This window comes from Neofelis nebulosa, chromosome 4, assembly GCF_028018385.1.
Source record: "Neofelis nebulosa isolate mNeoNeb1 chromosome 4, mNeoNeb1.pri, whole genome shotgun sequence".
Lineage (NCBI taxonomy): Eukaryota > Metazoa > Chordata > Mammalia > Carnivora > Felidae > Neofelis > Neofelis nebulosa.
In genome coordinates, this window is record NC_080785.1 from 147,870,709 (window position 1) to 147,898,280 (window position 27,572).

General features: G+C 50.2%; 1 protein-coding gene across 20 annotated transcripts in view; it reads right to left on the bottom strand.

Moving 5' to 3' along the window:
* The window catches only part of CACNA1D (calcium voltage-gated channel subunit alpha1 D), a 304,187-nt gene that overhangs the window by 10,918 nt on the left and 265,697 nt on the right, over positions 1-27,572 (bottom strand). For 19 of the 20 annotated variants that reach the window (XM_058726549.1, XM_058726543.1, XM_058726548.1 and 16 more), the window contains 9 exons: positions 27,088-27,153; positions 25,299-25,390; positions 23,772-23,931; positions 22,846-22,973; positions 22,611-22,707; positions 20,152-20,254; positions 18,729-18,830; positions 13,641-13,771; positions 608-724 (listed from right to left, as the gene is read on the bottom strand). In XM_058726549.1, the coding sequence (XP_058582532.1) occupies positions 608-724; positions 13,641-13,771; positions 18,729-18,830; positions 20,152-20,254; positions 22,611-22,707; positions 22,846-22,973; positions 23,772-23,931; positions 25,299-25,390; positions 27,088-27,153 (996 nt within the window). Of the gene's footprint in view, positions 1-607; positions 725-3,012; positions 9,725-13,640; positions 13,772-18,728; positions 18,831-20,151; positions 20,255-22,610; positions 22,708-22,845; positions 22,974-23,771; positions 23,932-25,298; positions 25,391-27,087; positions 27,154-27,572 lie in introns of those variants that run through there. The other variant, XM_058726546.1, reaches the window with a different exon arrangement.

Consider the following 27,572-nt stretch of genomic DNA (forward strand, 5'->3'; position numbering starts at 1 on the left):
ACGAAAAACAAATTCTAGGTAAGCTCCGTAGGATCCCTGTAAAACAATCTGAGTTTCTCACAGATCAGGGTGAATGTGTCTGCGTGGCAGCTGGTCCCCCCTGAAATGAGGAAGGTTACCGATTCCTGAGCTGGGGAGCAAGCTCTTGGCTATCACACGAGTGTGCTCTTGCAGTCGCTCCAAGTTGAGGTGACTTATACCCAGCACGGCTGGCTGGCTGAGGTTGGGCAGAAGGCATACTCTCGGGCTGAGGGGCTGGGGGCCAGCTGGCAGGTCAAAGAACTGGCCCAGGGAAGAAGGGGGTGGTGCAGGTAGGCAGCTGCTAGTGGGACTCAGGATGCTCAGCCACACTGGCCAAGCAGCCGTGGCCAGGCTCCTCTGAAGCTGCTAGTGTGGGACAGAGGGGTGAGTTCAGGAATGGAGCAGGCCTGGCCCTAGAGGAGGTGCCGAAGGTCTGCTGTGGGGAGAGCACAGTCCATAAGCCCCTCTAGGCCCAGGGGCTGCTTTGCATTCTCCAGGCTCTTTTGTGGATCACCAACTGCCCAAACTGGAGTCCTGCCCCACTATTTCCAAGTGGCCAGTGTGTAGCTAGGCGTGGAATAATTACTTTGAATACATCTTCTTCTTCTTCTCGTTTTGTTTCCTCCGGCTCGTCATCTTGCAAATCACATGATATAGCACGCCGGATTTCTGGCCCAATGTCATGCAGTGTCCTTAATCCTGCCTAGATCAACACAAATGGCAAAACGGATTAGACAACATGGATGCGCTGGGCCCGGCCTGGATCCTGGCTCTGCTCCTGCCTGATTCAGCGGTGGAAAGGGAAGTTTCTCCAAAGGCAACCTGGGGAACTGACTGCTCGCGTGAATGTGACTGAAGGGTCCCTGAAGCCCCAGGGCGAAGGATGTGGTCAGGAATTCAAGACGGTCCTAGGCTGGGATGCTTGAGGTCTTCAACCCAGTAACCTCCTTCTCAATTACCTGCACTTGTAGGGAGCAATGTCTGCCGTGGTCAAGAGCACATGTTCATGTCTAAATGACAGAAGGATGGCCTGCAGAGTCCTCTCCCAGAGCCCCAGAGGGGGCAAGGAACACAATCAGGCCATTCTACAAGGACTCACTGGCTGTGTCCAGGATAAGGAGATCTAAGTCCAAGTACAAGGGGGCAAGCCGACCAAGTAGCCATCAGGGCCACCGGTTCTGCTAGAAAGCCATGGGAACAAGGGAGTGACACCACACACTACAATCACCAGCACACTCAGGACCATGACAAGATGGGTTGACACGCACACAGACCTGGGCCGCTGTGCAGCGCCAGCCTCCATGGCCATCCGTGGTGCCCTGGCCTGTAGCCTGGGGTCAGGCCAAGAACTTGCCAACAGTTGGATCATCCTCTTGAAGACCACAACACATTGAAAGGGGCTCACCAGCCTCTGGAGGCTGTGCAGGACCCACCAGGTGACCCCTCCTGGGCCCTCACAGACATACTCCTTTTCCTGAGACTCTTGCAGTTGGCCTACCTTATATTGGGCCCCGGTTCCACTGGGTTCCACTGGGACAGGCCCTGGGAGGAGCCCTTCTGTTGTTCTCCACTTTGTTAGGAGAACATTACAGGTGCTTACACTATATATGGGGAAAGTGGAGTTGCTGGCTCTGAGAAAATTATATTTTGACCATCAATTTGAGGAAAAATAGTATGCTGACTTTAAAGACTAATAGGGACAGTACAGCTACTTTATCCCTCTCCAAAGAAAGACTTACTTCCTGCCTGCCAGCAGGCCTAAGCCCACCTGCTCTATATCTGGGCAGGACCCCCTCATTTGCTGGCAGTCCTTCTGCAACTCAGCAGCCACACCGGAGCATGAACCCCAGCTGTATGGGGCCGCATCTGTAGTTAAAACTCCACATCAGGGTGGTCAGCAGGGGAGCCCTGGGCCTAGAGGTAGGTCATCGGGGGGAGGAGCCTACCTCCCGGCCCTTCCTTCATGAGCCCCAGCAGTGTGAGTGGGGAGGGGAGGGGGTGGAGGGGGTGGTGGCCACATCTGGCCAGATCCCACAGGGCTGACCCCCCTGGTGTGGGAACGCTCAGAACTGGTCTTTTCCAGATGCCAGTGGTGACAGTAATTTAGGATGTAAAGTCCTATAGGAACTTCCTAAGAGGCTCCTGTGGAAACAGTCTCATCCACATGAGTTGATGCTGTTCAAAATGGTATACCAGGCTAGGTCTGGTTTGATCCATTCCTTGGATAGAGAAGGAGGGGGTCTTTCCATTTCATGAATTGCGGGCATGAAAGAGCTGCCAGATTCAGAGCTCTCAGGTTCTTGGCTAGGAATGCTGTGGTCTTGTAGGGGAAAGACACACATGTCGTGGGGCCAAACCTGGAACAGTGTGTGGCATGGTCAGTGAGGCTGCCTCTCACTCTCCTGTCCCTCCGACCACAGGCATGAGATGCACGCACATATGCAGACATGAACACACTCACATATATGCACACACACATGCTTTCCCTCTCTCAGATCCCCAGGTCCAGCACATCTGAGCCAGGGGAATCATCTGGCTTGGAGGTAGACCCACTTGCCATTCTCTTGGAAACATCAAGAAGGCAACTCTAATGTCAAGTGGGGTAAAGCTCTTTCACACGGAGCTGCAGGCATGTGCAGGAAGGTCAAGCCTAGCACTATCGAACAGCCTGTGGCTCAATCGTTCAGTGTTTTCCAGAGCACGGTCATCAAGGGAAGGTGAGCTAAGTCAGGGTTTCATCGTCTGGTTTTGGATCACTGAGAGGAAAGGGCGATCACAGATCTGAGGTTCCCAAGTCAAAGACCAGGTTTGAGACACCCACTGCCTTGTCCACAAAATAAACATAGGTGACAAAGCACTAAGTCAGTAGCCCCGGGTAAATTATGTATATGAACGCATGTCACGAGGCACCATGGGCTAGGAACACTCCTGAGGTTGAAAAACAACAGATAATCCTATTCACTGTCATTCAACTGATTGGACTGGGTCTGATTAAAAGAAATAGAAAACTATTTATTTGGATAATTTTTAACATCATCCTCTGTTGACGGGTTGACATTTCACTGAAATACACATATAACATAATTGCATCATAAAAACAAAAACGGTCTCCAGCATGTCTTCAATGGTACACAAGATCAGGAGAGTGGTGAACAGACACAGGACAGAGAATTTGTTTGCAACATAAATCATGGAGAAAACTGAGAGGCGGCTCAAGAGGCCACTTCCAAGGACAAATAATGACAACATATTTATTAAAGAGACATCAAAGGAGGATAGAAAGCATCACCCTTCCTCGACACAAAAGCAGAGGTTTAGAGATCATGGTTATGTTTTGCTTGCTCCACGCAGGAAGAAACACATCTTCTGCGAGTCAGGGCCTGACTTGACTCTTTCACACGGGATCTGGGGAAGGACGGGGCGGAGGGCTATGGGAGGTGGGGTGTCTGCTAGGTCTGGGAATGAAGGAAACAGATGTTCCCAAACTTGAACTGAAATGAAGCTTAAGCACAGCACCCTGAATTTATTACATATCACAAAACATGGTAATGAAATTTTTCTAGCACACATATCAAGCTAACAGGTAGCTTAGGCTGCTCCAAAGTTTCCATAGGCACAAATTCCAATCCCAGAAAACTATCTTAAACTCTTGAAAAAATTACTTTTTTTCATACCACTAAAAAAAAAACCCAAAACATTTTTTTTTAAATAAACACTTTACAACCAGTAAAATGATCTGTTCTTTCATTTTTCATATCGGTGTCTACCTCAATCAGCAAAATACTACTTTAATTTGAAACGTGGTCATTTAGCACTTAAACCAACACAATGAAAGCTGTATAGTCATTCCATTAACATCACAGTAGAATTATGGTTTTGAATAAACACAGAATTGCTATAAAATAGAAACATTTTTGATTTAAGATGTCCAATCATATAAAATATTAAACAGAATCAAGCCTAGTTTCTGGTTGATTTTTAAATGCTAGATGGTATCATAAATATCTTTTAAAAAAAGAAACATTGGCGCTTTGCCCGTAGACTGCTGCTTTAAATTTTAGACACCATTTAATTGGAATTTTATAGATATTTACTCTATAGAATGATTAGGTCACCCAAACAAACAAACAAACAAACAAAAACAAACTATAAAATCTCTCTAAATATTTCTGAAGCAATAGCATAAAACTATGGTATTTTAACATCAGATATGAATATTCATTTACCTTCCTTTCTCTCACCCAGTTAGGGTGAGTTCTCCCTACCTGGGTGCATGAGATGCCGTGCTGGCTGCCTTCCTAAGCTAGCTCTGTCAGACACACCAGGAGCCGCCGGCTCTCAGCACCAGAGAAAGCAGAGACAGACGCCAGAACACTCCCCCGAACATACACTGTAACAGTGGAGATAAGAGATGTGTGTCTCCAGTCGGGACCGGGCCGGGCCATTCATCTTCGGACGCCAGTGCCAGGCTTTCAGACTCCAGCCAAAGACCCCTCCTGTCTGCTATAGCCTGTTCTCCATCACAGGCTTCGCTTGGCCAGGGCCGGCCCTACACACCCGTCTCATTAAAGGCAAGTTCTCATTAACCCTTTAGCAGGATTCAGCCCCTGTCGCATCAGAGGGCATTGTTTCAGACTAGCTCCATCAGAAGAAAGAACTGGAGACTGAATTCTTATAGAATAAACCAGCTCATCTGCAAGCTGTCCTCCACTGCCCCCGCAAACACACAGGCACACATAGCACACACGGGCACACCCTTTCTTTTGTCATCCTTTTCCTCCAGGGAAAATGTGACAGTGTGGCCTTTGCGTCCATTATGCACTGTCCTTGAGTCATATGTAAAGGGTTAGAATCAAGAGTGCGGCACTCCATGGGCCACCCACAGGGATCCTGATCCTGGCTGAAAGGTCAACTGTAATGTCACTGCCTAAGTGACTCCTGGCATCGCACTCAGCAGTACACATCAAGTTTGTTACCACCACTTTGAAAGATAAAGGAATCTTTTTTTTAAAAAAATTATCGAAAGAGATCTATGACGTCTCCCTGCAAGCGATCTGACAGACCTATCTGAGCAACCTTGATTCTTGGTTGTAGTCTGACACCAGAATCAGAGCAATTCCTGCCAGTTTCTTGATAACGGAGTATTACTTAAAGTTCAGCAGAAGCCGCAAATCATGATTTCTATTCTGTTAGCATCTTTGTACCTGCCATAATGATCTCACATACTTTATCCCACTATATCCCAGGAAGGCAGGATTATCCCCATTTGGTTGAGTGGCCTGCCTGACTGATGAAGGCTCAGCTGGGACTCTGGTCCCCAGGCCTGCCCCACCCCGACCACCACCAAGACAAAGCCATTGAGTCTCCAGGAGCAAGGGCTGGGATGGAGTCTCAGTTGTGTGCTCACTTAGCCCTGTGACCCCACACATGACCTCAGTCAAGGTTAACCTTCTTCCATCTAACTTGGCAGAACTCTTGTATCACTGAGGTCAACAGGGAAGTGGACCAGTGATCATAAGGTGTCAAGAAAACTGACCTTGTACTTAGCACACGTCCTGGTCTCAGCTGTGCCGCTCTGAGGAGTACCGATCTTTGAAAATACTGTCTATCACACAGACCCCCATTCCTCCAGATCAGCACAGGCACGGGGGTATGACCTACGACGCTCCTTCTGAACTTAGCTGGACACAGGGCTCACAGGTAGCTTTATGTCTAGTCAGTGGGTTGGGCCTAGGGTGGCACCTGGGAGGGACAAAAAAGTTCAAGGTAGGGGCAGTGCAATATGCAGGAGGCTCTCTCACTAGGGAGATCCTAAAAAGGCTCTAGTACCCTTTCCCTTTGTGGGGAGGGGTATGTGGGATCATTTCCCTAGAGCAGCAGTTCTCAAAGTGTGGCCTGGGGACATCTCCAGGGACTGACGAGGTGACTGTAATGTTCACACTACCAGGACATTCTTTGCCTTATACACGCATTTCCTCAGAGCACAATGGGGTTATTCAAAGGCTATACGACATGTGAAGATGTCACCTTTCTGGTACCTTTGTGCATGTATATTCTGTATTTTGAAATTTTCTGTTTTATTTTTTAACATAAGTACTGATATACAAGGGCCCTCAATAATTTTTAAGAATATAAAAGAGACCCGGAAGTTTGAGAAAGGCTGATAGCTCATCCCCAGACAGGCCACGCAAACCTTTCTTCAGGCCCTGGCCCCTCACCTCACCTACGATTCCTGTGGTTCTGCTGACCTTTCTCTGCTTTTGGAAGAAATGTCCTTACCATGGCTTCTCTTGAGCTAGTCTTTGGCACTTCTTAATGGGGATTGCCTTCACCATGGCCTTAGAATGACGTACCCTTCCGTTACCCCAAATAGTCACCTCTCTTAGATGTGAGGTATGCCACAGAGAACGAATTTGCACAGTTCCCAACCTAGGAACTGTTAGTAGTTGACAGTAAGCTCCTTCCCATGAAAAACTGAATCATGACATACGAGGGCTAATGAAGGGTGTCAGATTGGTATTATTCAATAGCACACCATGATAATTAAGACCTTTTGCTACTACATAGTATCACCTGCTGTAACTTCTGTTCAGTAATTCTATCTTCTCAAAGTCTTTCGAAAATAATTACTATTATTGTCAGAGGGAAAAGAACTCCTGCTTTTCAGAAAGAGAACAGAAGGCAGTACCCAATAATCCTATGAATTTATAGTTGGGTCCCGCCATAGTGTAATCAATTTACGAACAGCCTGGTGCCCAGTCTCGCAGATGTGATGGATACTGGCCTGCATCCTGTCTTCCATCCAGGAGCTTAAGAGTTTAGCACCATGGATTCTGGTGTTGGGTACCATGTTTGCTGAGTGGGGGAAGATTCTCAGATAACTTGAGTTGTCTCCTGCAACGTTTCTACACTCAAAGCTACACTCTTCTGGCAAGGTTTAAGGAGGAAGGACAGAGGCGTCTGTAGTATGACTGGACGCCAAGTTTTAGGGAAGCCTTGTTTCCCTTTTGAGTTGAAGTCGGAGGTATACCTCCTGACTTCTGGCTGTTTCCATGAACTGCCCTTGGCTAGCAGCCACAGTCAGTGCCGTCACTGAGCAACACAGCCAGGCCCATGTGGGGCCAGAGACTCTTGTTTCATTTAAACCATTCCCTAATCCCATCTAGAAAGTTCACTGCTTTCTAGTTTTTCCTTATTTGGAAAGACTGCAGAGAGGTGTGTGGAAACGCCTGCCATGCACACTGCTTGGGGGCCGTCCTGCTGAGACTTTACCCTATGGAGACTCCATTTAGCAGTTGGCTGGTCACACTGGATCTCTGAGACAGGGCCCCTTGATTGTTTAATAAGCTTGACGTTCTGGTGGGTCAGAAACAGGGGGTCATTTATCTGATGGGGAATCAGCCCCACACCTGTGCTCCCAGGGCTGACTAGCCTCCTTTTCAGGGACGACACACCAAATTCTTAATAAACGGTACATCCCAAGCACTCCCTGATCGGGGCAGAGGAGACCTTCAGACCAGAGCACAATCCCAGAAATCCCTGCTACAGCAGGCATTAGCCTTTTACCGCCTAGACCACAGAGGGATGTGGAGAGGGGCTAGATGTTGGCAGGGGGGCCACCGCTGTGAAGTGGCATGTACAGACAGGCTTCAACATCTTCGCAAGGGGTGCAACCATCCCGCAGTGTGCTGGCCGGCTTTCAACCCCGCCCCACATCATTGCCCTGGGCGCTGCGTGAAGTCAGACCTGCTCTTTGGCCCTGCAGACTCTGCTGTGAGAATCCATAAAACCCACCATGAGCTCCCAGACTTACAGCAGTCTACACAACGGGAGCAGAATCAGGGGCCGGACCTGTTTCCATGAGTGAGGCCAGGGAATCCACTTAAGTGCAGGCAGGCCAGACCACTGGTAACATAAGCCACTGTGACCCAAGGGCAAAGGTCACAGTACAAAAGACAACACTGGAACAGCCCTCAGGGCTGGGAGGGACCCTGACAGCTGTGCCCAGGATGGGCCTGTAGGCCTTCCACTGATACTGTTCTTCCTGTCGGTGACACCACTTGCCCACTTGAGCTGCTCCTGCACGAGCACAGCCAGGAACAGGGCTTCCCCACGTTCTGCCGGCCCTGTCCACCACCTTCCCCATGCCCCCTCATGCACGCGCACACATGCACACAGCCTCATCTGCACTGACCAGGGCAGGCAAAAGGGGCTTCTAAGCCTTCTTTTCTCCAGGTGCTTCAGAAACTTCTAGTTTTCACACTACAGTTACTTTTGAATATTGATTTCAAAACTCAGGTTGGCTCCTCTGGGGGTCTTGGGCTCAGCACTAGATGTACAGACCTCCTTAAGCACTGCTTGTGATTGGCTGAGAATTTCACACGGGACTCCCTCATGAAGCAACTTCTCAGCAAAAGTCTACCATTTGTAAGATGTGAAAACACGACCTGTACAGGTACCTCTGTGTACATCTGTATACACTTCCCAGAGATCTTTGAAAGGGGAGAACTCTCTTTCTCAGTGGATAACTACAGTACAGAACAGAAAAGAGATTAAAGAAAAACAAGAATTTCTTAAAGTTCTGGTAGTAAACAGGCATAGGATATTATTATTGTTGTAGTCTTAATAATAAGCAATTATACGTTCAAAGTGCTTTACAATCACTTAGCTATTCCTCACAACAGCCCTGTGAGGTAGGTCGACATTATTACCCCCATTTTACAGATGGGGAAACTGAGGCACAGAGAGGTTAAGTGTCTTGCCCAAGGTCACGCAGCAAGTGAACGCTGGAGCTGGGACTAGAACCCAGGTTCCCTGACTCCCAGTGTCCTTGAAACTAGACCACACTGCTTCCAAAGAGGCATCCCCAGACTGGCTTTGAGCACGAATTAAAGACGGACAATGTTGGATGAGGTTTGGGTGTGGTGGTGTTTCCCGTGGACACGTTAAGATGGAACCTGAGGTGTTACCTGGACTGGTTTGGGCATGCGGGTGTATGTGTTAGTTTAAATGGTGTGTCTGAGCTTCCTGGCCTGCCCACTTCTCACGCATTCTGGATGGGGTCACTGCAGAGAGTGGGGGCCGGAGGGTCAGTAGGTCATGGCGGACTGGCATATAAAAGGAACTCTGTCAGCTCGGCGCCAAGGGGCCTGCCAGTCTTTGGGAGTTCGGACAAACTAGGGACGCAGAACTTTGGAACAAAGTCAGCTGCCCACCTTAGGCAGGTCTGCTTAATCTTTTTATCGTGTTATTTTTTACTGGCCAGCATCAGGAAGTTGTGTTCATTTCATTCTCTGTGGGGCCGCTGCCCCCCTCCTTTGCTCTCTCTCTCTCTCTCTCTCTCTCTCTTTCTCTCTCTCTTTCCCTTTCTCTGAGTCTCTGCTTGGAGGGGAAAACTGTTAAGCCTTGCACGTTCCCTTTCATGAAAAAGAGCCACCGTGAGCAGCGTCCGCGACAGGAGGCCATGGCTCTGCGGATGAGCCACGGCCCCGCTTCCGCCTTCTGGAGGAGTGCTTTGCTTGGAAGGGGTCTCCCTGGGGCCTTGGGTTTGCTTTTTTTCTGCATTTCTCCCGAAATGCTGTTTCAGTAGAAATAAGCCCACTTGAGACTTTTCCCTTTCAAGGCCTTAGCCACAAACGCCTTCCGACTAACGAGCTTGGTGCTGTAGCTCAGGCAGAAAATTCTAAAGCATCCGTTCAAGCATCTGAAACAAACGAATCAGCCAGTGAAATCTCATCTGTTAGCATCTGTTCTCTTCTTAGATTAAAAAAGAAAAAAAAAGTGCCTTTTTTTATGGCTTTAAATGGACTCATGCTTTTAAAAAAAAAAAAAAACCTCACTATGTTTTCAACTAAGGTGCCTAGGTAACAGGAGTCTGACACTGCACAGGTTAAGTGTCTGTGGCGTGAGTTCCCCTCTCTTTCTGCACCGAGCCTCCCCAAGGTGACCACGTCAGGGCACACCAGGGACTAAGAGTCACTGGGTTCCCGTGTGCCACCCCCGCGTCCGCTCGACCACCTGCATCCCCATCTGTCAGCTGGGCCGCGGGCTTTCACATAAACCCTAACGACTTCGTTCTTTACAAGCTGGGAGTAATGGTGTCCTCCCTCAACCCAACTTCCAACCAGGTGAGGAAGAGACCATCCCGCTTAAGTCTCCCTGTCATTAACGATGGGCAGGTTCCCATCTGGGATGCCCGGGGGATAAGTCTCCTTGGATCTCACCAGAGTGTCTTTTGCACAAAGGAAATCCTTGAATGTTGAAAGAAAAAGAAATGAACAAAACTTTTCCCACTTTGGGATTTTTTTTTTTTTTTCTTATCCATGAGACACTGGACTAATTCATGTCTGTATCTTGCATGGAAGTCGTCATCTGGAAGGTCTGGTGGGGCTTTACTATTTGAGGGGAGGGGACTGAGCGCTTTCAAGGCTGCAGAGCTGCGTTCCTTTGTTTACTTGCTCTTGGCGGAAACTTGCGGGTCAGTCGGATGCAGCAATAATGGATGAACAGCAGATGTGGGGTCAAACTCAAGTGAATATGGCACATGGGGGGTGGAGGTGTGTGGGGGGAAACAAAAAGGCAGCCTGATGCAGCTTCTCTCCCACCCGCTCTCTTCCCACAGAGGGTGGGAGAGAAGGCTGGCTTTAATGAAGATGGATGGACAGATGGAAACTGCACACTCATTCAGACCACAGAGGCCAGAGGACACCGGGTGCCGAGCTCCTCCCCACACACGGATCCAGGAGCTCAAGCCATTCTCCCTCATGTAGAAGGGGACACCGCAGCGGGTCTGGACAGAGGGAGACCAGACGGAGCCCATGGGGTTGAAAACCACAGTGCATCTGTGTGCCCTTGAGAACCATTCCACGGGGAGCAGAGTGTGTGGACCAGTGGTGATCCCGCTCAGACAGACTGCACTCTACGCAGCACAAGCACGCACATGCCTAAGTCCTCCTCCCGCGCTCACACTCCACCTGCCATGAGCAATCCGTCTGTCAGCGTGTGACGCCCGGGCGCAGCGAGAAGCAGCTCATCCTGCTTCTCAGCAGGCCACGCCCACGTCCGTGTGCTGGACCTAGTGACACTGTGGGTGCTGCTGTCATTCGACCCTGTGGCCCTAGCTCCATGGCATCACATAATATTTCATCACACAGAGAGGAAGAGTCTCCTTGCGCTTACTAAATGTAGAGTGACAAATCACATTTAAAGCCACTTCTAGGGTAGAGGAGGCCAAAGAAGTAATTAGAATTATCCTTCAAGGAGACACAAATTTTCTATTTTTCATGTTTGCTTCAGAATCCAAAGCACTTTGAGAATTTATCTGTCAAGATCACGAACACAATTTAATGTTCTAGGCTGTGTACTCAACGTAAATTATAGTCATAGCCTCAACTCCAACCAGGTGTAGATGTGCTGGTATTATCATCTAACAGGAAACGTTTGGATTTCGCCAAGGAAATGAAACACTTTCTACAAACAACAAAATGAAAAATGTTTGGGAGAAAAACATTATCGCAACACATAACGTAATTGTCTTTTACCCACGACTTACAAACGTAGTTTTAGCATCATTTGAACCTGCAACTTAAAAGACTCAGGGAAGCCCATCCATGAAATGTGATAATTAATTACTCGGCCATGTGTTGTTTTTCAGGTTTTAAAACATCAAGACACTATATCCAGCCACTAGAGCAGGAACTGAAGCCATCTGGTTGGAAAGTCTTGGGGATTCAGGAAAGGGATAACTCTGTATCCAGGTGACCATCATACATGCCTTCCCCAGAAAACAGAAGCGTTTCATAACATGGACATTACGGTTACTGGAAATTATGGCATAACCATCCATGAAAGAGTATGTTTCCCCCTCCAGAGAAGTCATCAGGTCCTACCAACCCCACCAACTAGAATCTGAGAATAGCAAGCAGTTTCCTACAGGCAGAGGGAACCATGACACTCTGAAATCCGGCCAGTCTAGGTCTCCAGGCCCAAGGCTGTTCAAGGAAGCTCCTTCAGAAACTCGTTCATCACACCTCCTCCTTGCACCCAACCTGGCCACGCTGCTCTCAAGAGCCCACGGATGGACCAGAGGCCCGTTCAAATCTGTAAACACGTCTTTTCCGTTTGCTTTGTCTAAGGCTACTTGTTAACTCTGATCACTTTTGAGGACTGGCAGGGCCAGAAGAGAGAGTTTTACTCGCAAACTCCACAGCCTGAGACGGCAGTGGGACATTGGACCGGGCCTCTGATTCACTGAGCCACCTTTAGGACAGGCGATGAGAGAAACAAAAGACCAGAAACTGTCTTTAGTTGCTTCCCCTAGCTCTGCAGCTGTCTGGGCAGAACAGAGGCTTCCTCATGAATCCTCAGGTCACTGTCACACAAGGTCATCTGCTAACCCAGCATCTGCATGTGCACCACATTCCTTCACTCACGGCCATTCATGCTCCCATTCTCTCTCTCAGCGAGGCCACAGACCAGCCCTCACCGCACCTCACCGGCACTCTGAACACCAAACAACGCTGGGCGCTTCTCCCCGGAAGGGACTGATAGAAGGACTGTTCCACACTGAACCCTGTTAATAACTACACGGCCCAACCTGAGACATGTGATAAGAGGGACATAAAGGTAATTTTAAAGTAAACAAATTAGCAGGAAAAAAACATCCTTGATCTTATTCATGATGGACTTCAAGCACTCGGGGAGCAGAGATGATGGGGCTTTTGATTAGTTTGGACAGGTGTTTCTGACAGCTTGCCAACAGTTCCCTCGTGCCGGTTCTTCATGCCTTGTCATTCTCTCTTCCCCCTGCCTTTCTCCATCGCCAGCACTCACTCACAAGCTTTCCTGCCTCGCCCCTCTTCCTGCAGGCTTCATGGTGACCCTCTTCCTCCACATACCTGCTTCCCATGCCAGAGCTCTGGGATTACCCAGGATTCTACATCCTCAAATGCATGGACCCTGGCCGGAACCAGAGGGTCTACACTCCGGGAGCCTGGGGCAGGCCGGGGCTGGCATAGGGGGAGGGACCAGAGGCTGGCCTGGGCACAGAGCAGTGTTTGCACAGCGCAGAGAGACAGACACACCGCAACACACGTGCGCACACACACATATGCACGTACACACACATCAGGAGGTGATGGATGTTACTGAAATGGACCGAAAACCAACAAGCAGTGGGGTAAGAAACAAACAGAAACAAAACAAAGCACTTGCGTTCAGATGGAGAGCTGTTTCCGGGGCAGCTAGGGCCTGAGCCCAGGGCCAGGGGTGGGGAGGTGGGTGCCTGCCTAAGGTTAATGCCTTTGGAGAAGCCTGGAGGAGACAGGGTGCAAGGCGAGTGCCGGCCCCCCGCCCGCCAGAGCTATGCCTCTGCCGCTGTCCTGGGGGCCCTGCCACAAGGGCCACGGCAGGTGCGGGCACAACAGAGAAGAAGCAAGGAGAGGGAGGCACTTACCTCGGAGCCCAGAAATGACTAGTCCACATTTTGGGGGGTGTGCGGTATCTCAGTTTAAACAAAATCCTTGTGGCACTGCTCAACCATGAATAGTCAGCTCTCTAGTATTTCAAATAAGCTTGTAAAATCGTTAGTGAAAAGAAAAGGTAACAAAAGGACAATTCACCTGTAGGGCAATGGTGGTGTTCTTCGCAGGGTATTTTCCCACCAGGCCTTGTTCTTTCCGTTTCTTGAATTTCCTAAAGTAGTCCTGTATCAGGAAAGTGGCATAGAACTTCCCCACGGTTACCTCATCATCTAAACGGAGAGACCAGACAGAGCTCTCCCGAATCAGCACATTTGCACCAGGAGCCTAAACTCTCTCGCTCGGGGCCGGGGCTGGGGTGGGGTGGGACTGTGCGCAAGGCACTGAGCTCTGGGCTTAGACACGGGAGACTAAATCTAGCAAAAAGCAAGGTTTTGCAAAGCAGTTAAGGCTCAAAATTAGAGTCAGTCACACGAACTGATACTCAAAAGTTGCAAAAAACAATATGTTTGTCATGAGTTTATTAGAGCAGCGTATTAGTAACACTATGAAGTGCTGTCTTGGTTATTTACTTAAAATAAAAATTACAAAACAAAAAGAGGCTTCCTGGGTCCTATTTTCACCCCTGTGCATAGGGATTTGCATGTGTAATTACCATGAACACCGAGGGCAATTAAGCACCCAAATCCCGATGCCTGGAGATAAAGACAGAGACCTCAGAAAGTGACAGACAAGCTTGGAAGAGGAGGAAGGTTCAGGAAAGTGGCTGCAAACCCAGATTTTCACGTGCCCCCCTGACTCTGTTCCAATAGCCTCCATACGCCATTTCTGCGCTTGTAACCCAGAGCTGCTTGTTTTCGGCACAGCGAGCGACAGCTCCAACTAACCTTGGAGTTGAGCTTATTTCTGCTTTAATGGGAAACAATTCCAGCACGTACCGCTGGGGGCTGGAACTCTGCTGAGCATTTTAAAGGTGATGCATGAGGCAGAATAGAGGTGCTGGCTGTCTCACGGTAAACCACGATGGTGGTGCAGGTGTGCCCGGGGATGTCGGCCAGCCTCGCTCTCCCTGGGGTGCACGCCCCCAGATCTGCAGTGGCTCCTAGGCAAGAAGCTTAGGGCCCCAGGGCTTGTAGAAGCTGAGAGGAGGATGGGCTGCCGGCCCTCAGGCTTTAGGACAGCTGAACTTGCACCCAGGCCACCTTCCCCTCACAAGAGTCGCGTGTTGATCTGGGGCAAGGGACTTGTGGAGCTGTGAACACCACAGGAGATGAAGCCCCGAAGCACTTGGCCTCCTGCCTGGGCTGGAGGACAGTGAGCTGGCAGACTGCTGACAATGGCATCCACTGCAATGATGGTGGAACACGATGGGTTAGGGGCCACTGGAACCCTCTGTATTCACTAATGCATCTGGGTGGGGTTCATTTGTGCCCATGTGGGACGTGTCCCCGTCTGGACACCACTAGTGTCCTGCCAGAAGCCACTCAGCGCTACTGAATAAGAAGATGCCTTGGGGAGGCCTGCCTTGAGAAGTGTGCTGCCTTCCTCCCAAACCTCAGCCAAGAAGTCCTGGACTGGTGCAGGGGTCACCAAAGTGACCAAGGCTTTGGGTAGCTTGTAAAAACATGTCCTACATCAGTCTCAGGCTGGTCCAAATGGCCTAATGATGTACTGTTCATGGGCAAGGAGGCCAAGAGGTGAACAGACAGTCCAGGTCTCAGGACTTCAGCCCTGCTTTGCTCCTAAGCCACTCCGCATTTTGCCTAGGATGCATCTGGAATACTGGTTCTAGCTGCTGTTACTCTGGGGCACCCACACTCCCAGAGGAACTCTACGTGGGTCTCATGGCCTTTTCATGACAGCTCTGAGATGGGGGACCTGTTGGTCCCTCCGACAGGTGGGGTGGGGCTGAAGGACTTGTCTTGGCCAGTGCAGCGGGATGTGAGCCCAGGGCAGCAGGCCTCCCAACCCTGAGCTCTCCTCCTTGTTACCCCCTCAGGGACGGCCCAGCTCTGGCCACATAGAGGGGCTTCTTTGGGGCTGCCTCCCCCAGAGTATAAGTCTCTGTACCGAGCTGCGTGCCGCGGGCGGCTCACGGCTGCCAGCAGACAACCCCGGGAGCCCAGGAAGACTCTGCCTACCGTACTACAGCTGTCCCCTGCAGCCCATGGTGTCACGTCTTCTCCATGGGCTCCCAGAAAAAATACACTGGGTCTGCAGAAGGCCCACCTCATTCCATACTGGGACGTTTCCCAAAAATACAGGCCTAACCCTCTTCTCCCTTGAGCCGAAATGGCCCAGGGGGCTCCTGAGGGAAGGTCTTGGCTCTCCTGGCCCAGAACCGGGGGCAACAGGGGGCTCAGCACAGACCATGGTTCTGCCTGAGCGGCCATTGGTCTTCTCCACTGGTCTTGGTCTTCTCCACTGAGATGCTAAGCTAATTGAGGCTGGGCTGAGGATGAGCTCTCAAGAACAGAAAAAGTCAAAGCTACAGCAGGTTAGAAAAGGAAGGGACAGAAGGAACGGATGCAGTGAGGCCATCCGGGCTCAGGCCTGGAGAGAAAGAGATGGGGTCAGCTTTTTGCACTCTTCGGGGCAAAGGAGCCGGAGATCCAGGTCAAGGAGTAGAGGCCCAAAGGCAAGGACAGCCTCTGGGAGGAGAGGGGACTTCTAAAGAAAGGGCAAAGAGCCATGAAATGGCAGAAGACTAAAGAGCGGAGCAGAGAGAGAACATGAGCAAGATGCAGAGATGGGCAAGGAGACCACTTAGCCCAGATGGTAGAGAGAACGGACGGGCTGTGCCTGCAGCCACAGGCCCCTGCACTGTTCCTCCGAGGCTGGCCCCTGGATGTCACCTCCTTCTCAAGCTTGTGATGGCCTGGGGGCCACCTCACACCCCCTGGGCTACAAAGCCCTGCTGTCACCAGTCCTGTAAGGGGCTCCCCGAGCACCTCGCATGGGCCGGTCCCAGGCGCCGGGAGCAGCCAGCCTGGCGGGGTCTGCTGCTCCGACCGGGTTACAGCCTGAGCCCCTTGGCCCTGGGGATCTACCTGTCTGCTGGCCCAGAGGGCTGGCCCGATATTCCCATTTTCCAAGTGTGCCATGATGTGGGCGAGTCTGGGAACCCCTGATCTACTGGAAGAGAAAAGAAAAAACAAAGAGCCAAGTGGCGAACGCAGGCACTAAACCCTGCCCTGACTTCATTCAGAGTTTGTCCCCCGATGCCTGAGAGGCACCGCCTCGTGAACCTCTTCAGCGCAGTAGCACTTATCTGAGATTGGGCCTGGGTGAGCCCCAGGAGCATATCAATGATGGGAGCTCCCACGGCATTCTACCTCTTGCCAAGACCCCACTGCCTTCTTCTTGGGTTCCACCAAGCCCCCTGCTGCCATTCTGGAAGAGGGTAACACCTGTCATCCTGAACCCCGATCTTTCCTAAGAAATAGAGAGAAAAGGCCAGGCCCAGTTATTGAGCCAAGAAAGCAGAGGGATATTTAGCCTCTGTTGGCAGTCTAGCAGGGCTAAAAGTTGATCTGTTTTTCGGAGGAAGGGCGCTTACAGGGTGAGCCAAACTCTAGACCTTCTCTTTCTAGTATAATTAAGAGACATAAAGCTTCACAGTGATGTGAACACGCTCGCCAAGATGTCGGGGTGAGACTGGTTTGTGAAGAAGGCGGCGTGTGAACAGAGGTGAGGTAAGGCGGGGAGGGCCTGCCGGCCCTGGGAGGAGGGTTTACTCGGAGGGGCGCAGCCGCTATTCTGAAGCATGCATCTGTGTTTCAGAAACATCGTAGGGGAATACGGCTGCCAAGAGATAACCCTGATTCCATGCCACCACCCTAAAACAGAATTGCTTCAGAATATTCTGAAAGACTGAGACTTGAAAGGAATGGAGGCTGCAGAAAAAGCTCAAGCACATCGTTACAACAATTTTAAGAAAGCAATTTATCTAAGCCATGCGAGCACTGGGTGCAGCAGCTGCGAGGAAAAGAACGAAAACCAAAGAGTCGTTTTAAATGTGCAGTATCCGTTCTCCTGTGGGGAGCCAGCGTTCTCTACGTGGGAGTGTGGGGGGGTGTTGTTGTTATTGTTGTTGTTGTTGTTGTTGTTGTTGTTGTTGTTGTTGTTTGGTGTTTGGGGGGTTTTGCTTGTTGGTTTTTTTGCCTTTCTCATTTCTTTGGGGCCATCGTCCCCTGCTCTGAGCAGGTGGCTCCGCCAGCTACGGGGGACTCTGTCCGGTGGCAAAAGCTCACACTGCTCTAGCTTCATGCAGAGGGCCAGAGCGGGCCACCATGCTGCTGTCTCTCTCTCTCTCTCTGCCACCCAAGAGCCAGAATTGTCACGTCAGAGAGAGAGGCCTTGGCCGTGTCCTGGGCCAGGGTCCTGGGTCGGCTTCTAGGCCTGAGCCAGGACCAACCTGGAAAGCTGCAGGAGAGGTGACGCCAGAAAAGTTCAGTTGGTCGTAAAGCACAATGGTGCTCACAATGGGCCCAGGGCTGGGGACGGCTAGAATGTGGGCGCGGTGGCACTAAGCCCACGGATGCTGCACCTTTAAAACGTGAAAATAAAATAGTCACAAAACAACCACCTCCACGTCTAAGTCCGGTGTACTTAAACAAAAAATGGAAAAACAGCATATATATTATATATATGTGTGTCATATATATATATACATCTGAAAAAGTTTAGTCAGTTATTTTATGACAAATAACAAAAGGAAATAAGCATGACTGTTAGTTCTGTCTCTAAACTCCAGTTGAAGGGACATTCTGGGTAATTACGATGGTAAATTCAGTCTGGAGAAGAACATTTCAAAAATATCATTTTCTGAAAGCTATCTATTTCTTCTGAAACCTTTTCAACAGTATGTTGAAAGATAAGTGGAAACTAGTTTTAAATATTTCATTTTGGTTGAGAAAATATAAGCTTTCCGTTTTGTGACTGTAATCTCATTCCCCAACGGTAATCCCTCCACCAACGAGAAAACCCCTGCTCCAGCCATCTGAGTCTTGGGTTTCCTTCCCACTGAAGCCTCTCCTTTTCTGGAATGGTCCTCCTGTTACCCCAAATCATGACACGAAAAGGCCAAAGAGCCTTCTTTAGCTGTGGGCCTGAATGCTCTAGCGGATACATAAAGCATTCTGCAAACACCCTGTGGGCTTGCTGGAGATACTTTCATTAAAACCAATGCGTTGGCCAAGAACTACTTAGGAAAGAGATTGCACTGACCACCAGCTGGAGGGACAACTTGGTCAAGCAGTTTCATGCTGGTTTTCTTCCAGATTTTCTTTATCACAGCTCGGAGCTCTTCATTAGCTTGTTCCAGGTTCCCTGAATCCAGAAAGCAAGAGGGGAAAACAAGCCTTGTGTCTCTTAGCCAGCTCTCCTGTCTGATCCCACCGAGGCTGCCTCCTCCCAGCCTGGTCTGGGGCACAGCCCTCGGATGGGGCGGGGCTCGCCTCTCCCCAGGGCTCTCCAAGTGGGGGTCACAGGCAAATGGTGGGCAAGCCTTGCACCGGGCAGGCACTCCACAGTGGGAACAACCACATTTTATTTCGGAATTCAAGGTCTATGCAGTCTGATCTGTCCTACCCTCCCACAGCCAAGACCCACCCTTTCCTTCCCACCGCCTCCAGCTACAATGTCTTCTCCTTCTCAGCTGCCTGTTCCAAACCCTGCCTCCATCCTCGAAGATCAGACTAAATTTCCCCCAAATGAGACTCTTGCAATTCCTACTGCATGTACTTGTCAGCACCACAGAATCCTGGTCTTTCATTATATGGGCTGATGCCTGTCTCCTCCACTAACCTGTCAGTACCTAACACCACCCTGCCTTCCGCATCGCTCGGAGACACTGGCTGGGGCCAGCTATGGGTGTGCACCCTGCAAGGGGTACCTGGGAGCTTGGAGAGACTGGCTTTGTGGAGAGGTTCGCCTAGCACTCTGGGGCTGCCAGAAAACAGCCGTCTGCAGACTGTAGGCGTGCCTTGCTGGCCACTCTTCCTTCTGGTCCAGGGTGTCAACAACTGGGTCCTTCACAGCCTCCAGCCTCCCACCTCCTGGTCACTCCTCAACCTGCTTTCTGGAGTCATCACCGAGCCGACCCCGATGGCCATGCTCCAGGGCTGGGTGCGGCCATGAAGACCACTCTGGTTTGGTCTCAGCTGGGGAGAGGCTCCTTTGAACAGTCCCCAGGTGCCAGCTATGTGCCCGCCCCGCAGAGGGGCTCCCGCAGGCCTCCTCTCATCTCATCCTCAGGACTTCTGATGGAGGTGTATTTCTTTTCAATAGAGAAAGGAGCTACAGCTCAGCACGGTGGAGTCCCTCTCTGAAGATCACACAGTACGAAGGGACAGCTGGAGTGAATGTATTTGTGACGGTCCTGTCTCTGCCCTAACCTCCCATTTCTCCTGCTCTGTAGCAAGCAGTGGCAGAGGCAGGGGTCACCTCAAAACTCTCGGGGACAAAGTGAAGCATAAAGGCAGGTGGGAAGGGATGGGGAAGGCAGGGACAGCCAGCTGGCTCAGCACTCACCACCCCTTCCCCAGGCGAAGGCCCAGACAGGACAAGGAAAGGCCTAGACGGGAGAACCCAACGTGGGGTATGGCATCCCTCCCTCATGTACCACCTGTCCCGTCCCGGAGATGCTCACCTTCCGTCTTGATTTTAAGAGCCGTCCGAACCAAAGCAAACAGAGTTGCATTAAACATGACTGTCCCATCACTGTTGAGAGGCATGTTCATGGCAACTAGTCTCTGTAAACAGAAAGAAGTTTCTCAACAGAAGGCAAATGATGGAGGATGACCACGTCCCTTGACGGTGTTTATTCTCAGTTTATCCCTCACCTTCTTTCCAGTTGACACGCAGTTCAATTCAACAACTCGCTGGGGGAGTACCCACCATCTGTGGGGACCCTAGAGCTGACACAGATCAAAGCTTTATCGTGAAATGCAAATGCTGGCACTAAATGGTGTGCTTTGCTTGTTTTTAAGCCCCACTGTTTAATCACCTCACTGTTCAAGTCTTCTTCTCTCCCCTTCTGCTAAGCGGCCATCCCTGCGTCCTGGGGTCGGGCCTCCCTTCAGGGCACGTCCTTAAGGCTGTCGTTAGGGGTGAAATAATACACCAGGTACAACCAGCCAGGCACAGGGCTTGGGACTTGCACAGGGAGTGTCCTTCAGGGAACCCTGCCCCGTGGGGCTGTCATGTAGTGCTTCCTGTGAGTCCGCGCGGTGGCTCTGTCTGGTCTTCCAGGGCAGGACCCCCACCTCCTGCTCCTCTTCCCGCTCCTGGTCCCTCGAACACCAGCCCTGAGAGCTGGGGAGGGGACTTGAGTGAGTGACACCCTCTCTGGGCCCCAGTTACCTCCCCTGCAAATGCAGGCGGCACGCCTAGCTGGGATTAAGGGAGATCACGGACGCTAAGATTTCGGGGGACACCTGGCACATGGTCAGAGCTGAGTTAAGTGCTACTTGTAATTGTTAATAGTTCCAAACTTCTTATTTTTGGCTGGCAAGCCATCCTAAGAGATTTGTAACACTTTTTCTCTTCCCTATTAGCAGCCTGGAATCTTGTGTTCACGTGACTCATCCCACCTAAATTTCTAGCCCTGTGACCAACCATGTCTGTCTCCAAAACTAGCACTGGCAGCCAGGATGGCTAGCATGTACATTTGCTTTTCCCAGAAAGTTCCTGAATCGGCAAAATGGACCACTTTGTGCCTCAAGGATACTTAGATCCTTTATGTTAAAAGGTCTGGAAACGTAAACACAAAATGACAGCCATGAGCTGGAACCCATCTTGTTCTTGGAAAGCAGAAAAGAGGCTGGTACTGGAAAATTTAAGAAAAAAAGTCAACTTCGGTGGCTTATTCTCTGTACCTACATCCGGAGTCCAGGCTACAGAGAAGCAAAGACAGTGGCAAAGATCCCAAGGACTTGCCAACGAGGGTTTCTGGACTCTCAGGGCAGGGAACAAAGAGTTTTTCTCCAAAGATTTTTTGAAAGCTAAGATGCAGTGTAGACCCCACTCTGTTACAGTGGGTTCTGTCTAGAGCTGGCCCCGCAACCCTGGAGCAGTAAAACCCCCGATCCCAGAAGCACCTCAGACCTGCAGGGAGAGGGCCCAGCTGTCATGTGGACTGGCTGGATTTCTAGGGGCAGAGTCGCAGTTTCCGTCTCCTTCAGAAAGGAGAATTCTCTTCTGTTGCTACTGCTACACTGACTCAGAGGGGTTCCCTGTGAGCTCTAAGGAAAGAGAACAAATCTCAGCTGGGGCTCACAGACAGCTTGGTATGGTGTGAAAACTACAGGGATGGGGTGGGGGATCTGGACCCATCCCCAAGAGGCCACTGCTGATGCACGGCCCATGGGGACAGGTGCTCTGGCAGCAGAGGGGCACGCCACCACGTTCACGGTCACTCAAGCGAGTAAATGTTCAGGGCACCAAGTCTTCTCCATTCTACTTCCCAAGGAGAGCTTTGGTTGGCCGTACCCTCCTCTACCCCACCTCCACTGCCCTCGCTCTGGCTCCTGTCACTTCACATGGAGACTCCAGCAGCTCTCAGGGAGGTCCCCTGCCTCGGTTCACTCTCCCGTCGCCAAGAGGCCATTTTCCACCGTGAAAGTCCACCCGTGCTTCTTTCACGGGACTCGGCGTGGCACGGAAGGCTCCTTGGAGCTGCGCTCGGCTTGTGCCTGCAGTCCTCTGCCATTTCCTCTTATGTTCTAGGCACACCAGTGACTCTCTGTTTGCCAACATGGTGACCGTTCTCCTGCCTCTGCATCTGAGCTCTCTGTGTTCCCTTTCTGCAATGCCCTTCCTGCTCCCACAAACTCCCACTTCTCTCCTTCTGGACCTGACACAAATGTCACCTTCCCCTCCACCCACCTGGTGACAAATCACTTAACTCCCTTTCTAGTCTTCCTGTTGCTGACAGGGTGTCTTAAGAGTTGCAAATGTGATAGCTCCTCAGGACAGGAACCACATATTATTTATCTCTGCAGCCCCAGCACACCTGATGTAAGGCTGGCAGAATGTTACTTAACGTTTGTTGAATGAAGCAGGGAGTCCCTGCAGAGAGGCCATCAGACACGCAGACAGGATACTTACCTTACAGGCTACTCTGTGTGGGCATAATTTCCCAAACCCCAGGGGAGGCTGGATTCTGCGGAGCAGAGTGACCACATCAAGGTGCTTGATCCTTCCCCTGGAGACAAAGTACAGCAGGAGGTCCAGGGAAGCGTTGGCTGGCCTGAGCTCTCAGCCCATCCCACCTTCCACAGAAATCACGGCCAACATTCCAGAAACAGCCCACACAAGTCACACGGAACCCTTTTCAACTTACTTTGCCTCAGGGTCATATTCTGACCATATTCTTTTGAATTCATCCAAATGGTGAGGCCCCAGAATAGACCAGTCCCGGGTCAGATAATCAAAGTTGTCCATGATGACAGCTACGAACAGGTTGATGATCTGAAAAAGCAAATCAGAGGCAAAGAGCTGCAGCTGTCATAGTGGAATGGCTAGGGCTAGACCTTAGTAAGGGCCTCCTAATTATAAGGGTCATGAAACATTTGGAACCCATTTTTCTACGAGAGGCAGTAAAAACTTTCTTTCTGGAAAATGTTTAAGAAAAAGGCAGGCTTCCAGCTTTCCAAAATGACTTGGGTATAGTCCCAGGGGGAGGCAGGGGGCTGTATTATCCTCCCTTTTTGAAGCACGTTCATTGCCGCCAAATAATTCGCACCGTTAGGTCACTGCTACCTGCGGTGGCTTTGAAACTTTTTATAAAGACACCAGCAGCCCTAAGAAGCTTGGTGAGTGTCCCAAGCCTGTTAGTGAGCCTCAAGCCCCTGTTTACAACCAAGGTGATGGTCCTGCAAAACCTCCAACTGCCAAATGAAGCCTAGAGTGCTCATCAACATACAATGCCCATAGCAGGGGTGCCTGGGTGGCTCTGTTGGTTAAACGGCTGACTTCGGCTCAGGTCGTAATCTCCGAGGCCCATGGGTTCAAGTCCTATGTTGGGCTTTGAACTGACAGCTCAGAGCCTACAGCCTGCTTCAGATTCTGTGTCTCCCCTCACCGCCCCCCTCTCTCTCTCTGTCCCTCCCCCACTCGTACTCTCACTCTTTCAAAATAAATATAACATTAAAAAATTTTTTTAAAAATACCCCACAGCAATTCGATGGGGGCAATATTCATGATCTGAATCCCAAATGCTATACAAGCACCTGTCAACTGAGAAAGGGAGCTCTCGTGATCACCCACCAGAAATGCGCAGAGCATGTAAAAACTGATGAAATAAACAATGGCGAAGTTGCTTCCACACGTGTACTCCTCCCCGGGGCTGTAATCCGACTCGGGGTCACAGAGCTTCCCCGGGAGGCAGGCCAGCATGATCTCCTGCCAGGCTTCCCCTGTGGCACACCTTGTTTAGATTAACAAGAGAAAGGGCTTTAGCAGAAGAAGAAGGGATTTGAAGCTTAGACCATTACGAAATTTTTAAGAATTTTTTTAAAAACAAAAGTTTTAAGTAGAGCAAAATCTAAGTAATTTGGGGGAGAGGGCACTTCAGATTAGTGAAATTCCTAAATTGAAATTCCTACTTATTTTCTTTTTTTAATTTTTTTTTTTTAACGTTTATTTATTTTTGAGACAGAGAGAGACAGAGCATGAACGGGGGAGGGTCAGAGAGAGAGGGAGACACAGAATCTGAAACAGGCTCCAGGCTCTGAGCTGTCAGCACAGAGCCCGACGCGGGGCTCGAACTCACGGACCGCGAGATCGTGACCTGAGCCGAAGTCGGACGCTTAACCGACTGAGTCACCCAGGCGCCCCAAAATTCCTACTTATTTTCAAATGCAATGTTTCTGAGTCCACAGAGGCCCTGCTACAGCTCCCTTTGATTTAAAACAATCATTTGAAGGGTGCCTGGGTGGCTCAGTTGGTTAAGCATCTGATTTTGGCTCAGGTCATGACCTCATGGTTCCTGGGTTTGAGCCCCCTGTCAGGCTCTGTGCTGACAGCTCAGAGCCTGGAGTCTGCTTCAGATTCTGTGTCTGCCCCTCTCCCGCTCGTGCTCTGTCTCTCTCTCAAAAATAAACATTAAAAAGTAAAAAAATCATTGGATACATGCACATCAATTCTTTTTGCATAAACAGATGTTTTTGTGTCTTCTCTTCTTTAAATGCTCATGTTCCAATCTTTAAATAATTATTAACTATGTTTTAATGACTTAACACCTGACTTGAGTAGATACCCATTCAATTTTGTTGGAAACAAAGAACTGGAAACCACCCAACTGGCAAATGACTTGCTATTCAATCACTAGAATCATTAGAAAGTACGTGTATAACTTCTAGAAAGTTCCTCACCTCAAAGCACCTAGTTCACAAAGTTCACTGGGGTTAAAAACAATCCTATAAAATCTGAAAGTGTACATGTTCCCCACTGGCTGTGTAAAGGTCTCTCTGTTCCTGCTAAATTTCATGGTTGTGTTTAGACACATGCTCCCATGTGTCAGCATATAACCTACCATTTTCCTGGTGGCAGTAGAAGACCTACTAACTTACAAAGGGATAACTCTTAAGCCAGCCATGGTCTGAATGACCACAGCAATTTTCACCATCCAGAAAAGTTCCTCTGTGACTGACATGCCAGCGTCTCTGTTCAAGAATTCAAAACAAATACAAAAAGCCACCATGATCAACCAGGAAAGGTCCCGCAAAACACATGTCCTGTGTCACACTGGAGCCTGGAGCTGAGAGAGAGATGTGCCTCGTGGGATGAAGTCACCTGAAGAGCAGCAGCACCGCCTGGGGAAAGGTCTGGAAATTGTTGTTCCTGTTGATCTGGTTGTTATCTCTCATAGCAACCTTCCCAAACATCTAGGTGGAAAAATTTTTAGGGAAATAAAGATTTTGTCAAACAAACAAACAAAAAAAACCCACAATTACACCTCCCCCGCAAAAAACTACCCAAAAAGCAGATTCCACATGTGAATTTAGAACTAACACGAGTTTGATCAACACCCACTAGGGCTTTCTCATGGTGCTTGGGCACTTCATTCACTCAACAAACATGCCAGGCAGGGTGCTAACCACTGGTGGCGTGGTGCTGAAGTCAGGCACACCCTCACATCAGGGAGTAACTACCAGGAAATCAGACAGACAGCCCCCACCCCGAGGACAGTTGGGATGATCCAGATGGACAAGGAAGCACATAATGTATCTGAGGCCTCTGGAGCAGTGACATTTAGGCCCAGAACTGAAGGAAAAGTAGAGGCTGGTCAGGTGACGAGGAGGACTCAGTGTTCAGGCAGAGGAAGCATGGCCTGCGAACGAGCAGAGGCAACACGGCCCCGGAGCTCCAGGAAATGAAAAGAACATGAGTGTACACAGACAAAAGATCGGGCTGCCGACAAGCGTGGGGCCGGTGAGCTGCAGAAAGGAGGGCGGCCTCTACTTGAAGGGCCAGGGGAAGTCAGCTGTGGAACTTGGAGGAGCAGGCCAGTTTAGAAGAGTGTGATGCCCGGCAAAGCCTCCCGAGTGAACCGGTGACGGAACGTGCAATATGCAGTGTGCAGTTTCCTGAGACCGCTCTCGTTCTGTGGGAGGACATCAGGTCATCGAAGAGCCTTCAGGGCACACAGCATCCCATGCTGAGCTGCAGGTGCTCAAGTGTGTCGACTCTATGTTCATAACTCCCAATAAGATCCCTAGAGAACTGCCAATATTCCTATGCCTTCAGATAAGTAAGCACAGCCACCTCTCTGCTCTGGAGTCCCCCACCTCTTTGACACTCACATCCCTCTTATCTGAAAGACAGCATCCAAGCCAGCAGAGAACGTGGCAGAGAAACCCCCCAGGGGGTCCAGCAGGCTGTGCTCCATCCCTCTCTCCTCCTGGAGGCTGCACCTACCCCACTGGGGCTCAGCAGGGAATGAAGCCCCAATCCCTTTCCTCCACTCCAGGAGAAGCAGGGAACAATCCTGTGGCACCTCAGCCATGGTCACAGAAAGGCCTGGTTTCATGCTTCTTTTTTAAAGGGGGTGCTACCGATGCCAACTAATGATTCCAGTTCAGCCCCAGCCCCAGCATCTGGGAGCCGCCGGTCTCAAGTAAAAGTCTCACTTGGTTGTGATAAAACCAAACTTTCCGGACTATAAACAGCCTTCTGTATCACTAATATCTTCTTAGTTACATCAGTACAGAAACTAGAACAACTACAGCTTTTTTTTAAGTGCCGCATTTCCTGTTGCTAAACCAACTGTGGGTTTTCTCAATCAGTTGAGTCTCCCAGGACTCAGATTGGGGGGTGAGGAGTACCACTAAACCCAGCCTTCCTTGGCATATCCCTACCTCTGCTGGCTCCTGAGCCTGGCTCTCCCTGGCACAGGTGCTTTCCTGTGGAGTGCTCTCCTACAGAGCCACGTCCTTCTCATCTCCATATGTCTTCAGTAGCCAAGGCGTTTGGCTGGAAAATCACAACCGTGTCTTTCCATTCTGCCTGGCCAAGGCAATCTTGCCACAGATCTGGGGCTACCCAGAGAAGGGGAAGCTGGGGGAAAGTGGCTGGTGCTTACCTGCATGCCAATAACCGCATAGATGAAGAATAGCATGGCTATGAGGAGGGCGACATAGGGCAGTGCCTGGAAGAGAGGAAGCCTTTGGCTCAGTACCAGCTTCTGGTGTCCCCCTCCAACCCCCGTGACTGCTCAGGTGCAGAATGAAGACCCAACACAGGGCCACATGCTTCTCTTTTCCAGGTTGTGTTGAAAGGACGCCAACAGTGAACAAGGACTTTTTAAAGCACAGCCCAGCACAATGATTTCAGTCCTGAGGGCACCATCCATCTGTACGCCTAGTGTTATGAAGCTACAGGCGGAAGTGCTTTCCACCATCATTAACAGTGTGCCCTGACCCGAAACAGTGTCAATGCAGACACATCACCCTCACAACAATGTTTACATCCGTCATTAGATTCCTTTGTGAAATTACCATAAGTGATCAAACCATTCCAGAACACTGGATGTTTGGATTGCTTCCACTTTCTTTTGTGGGCATGTTT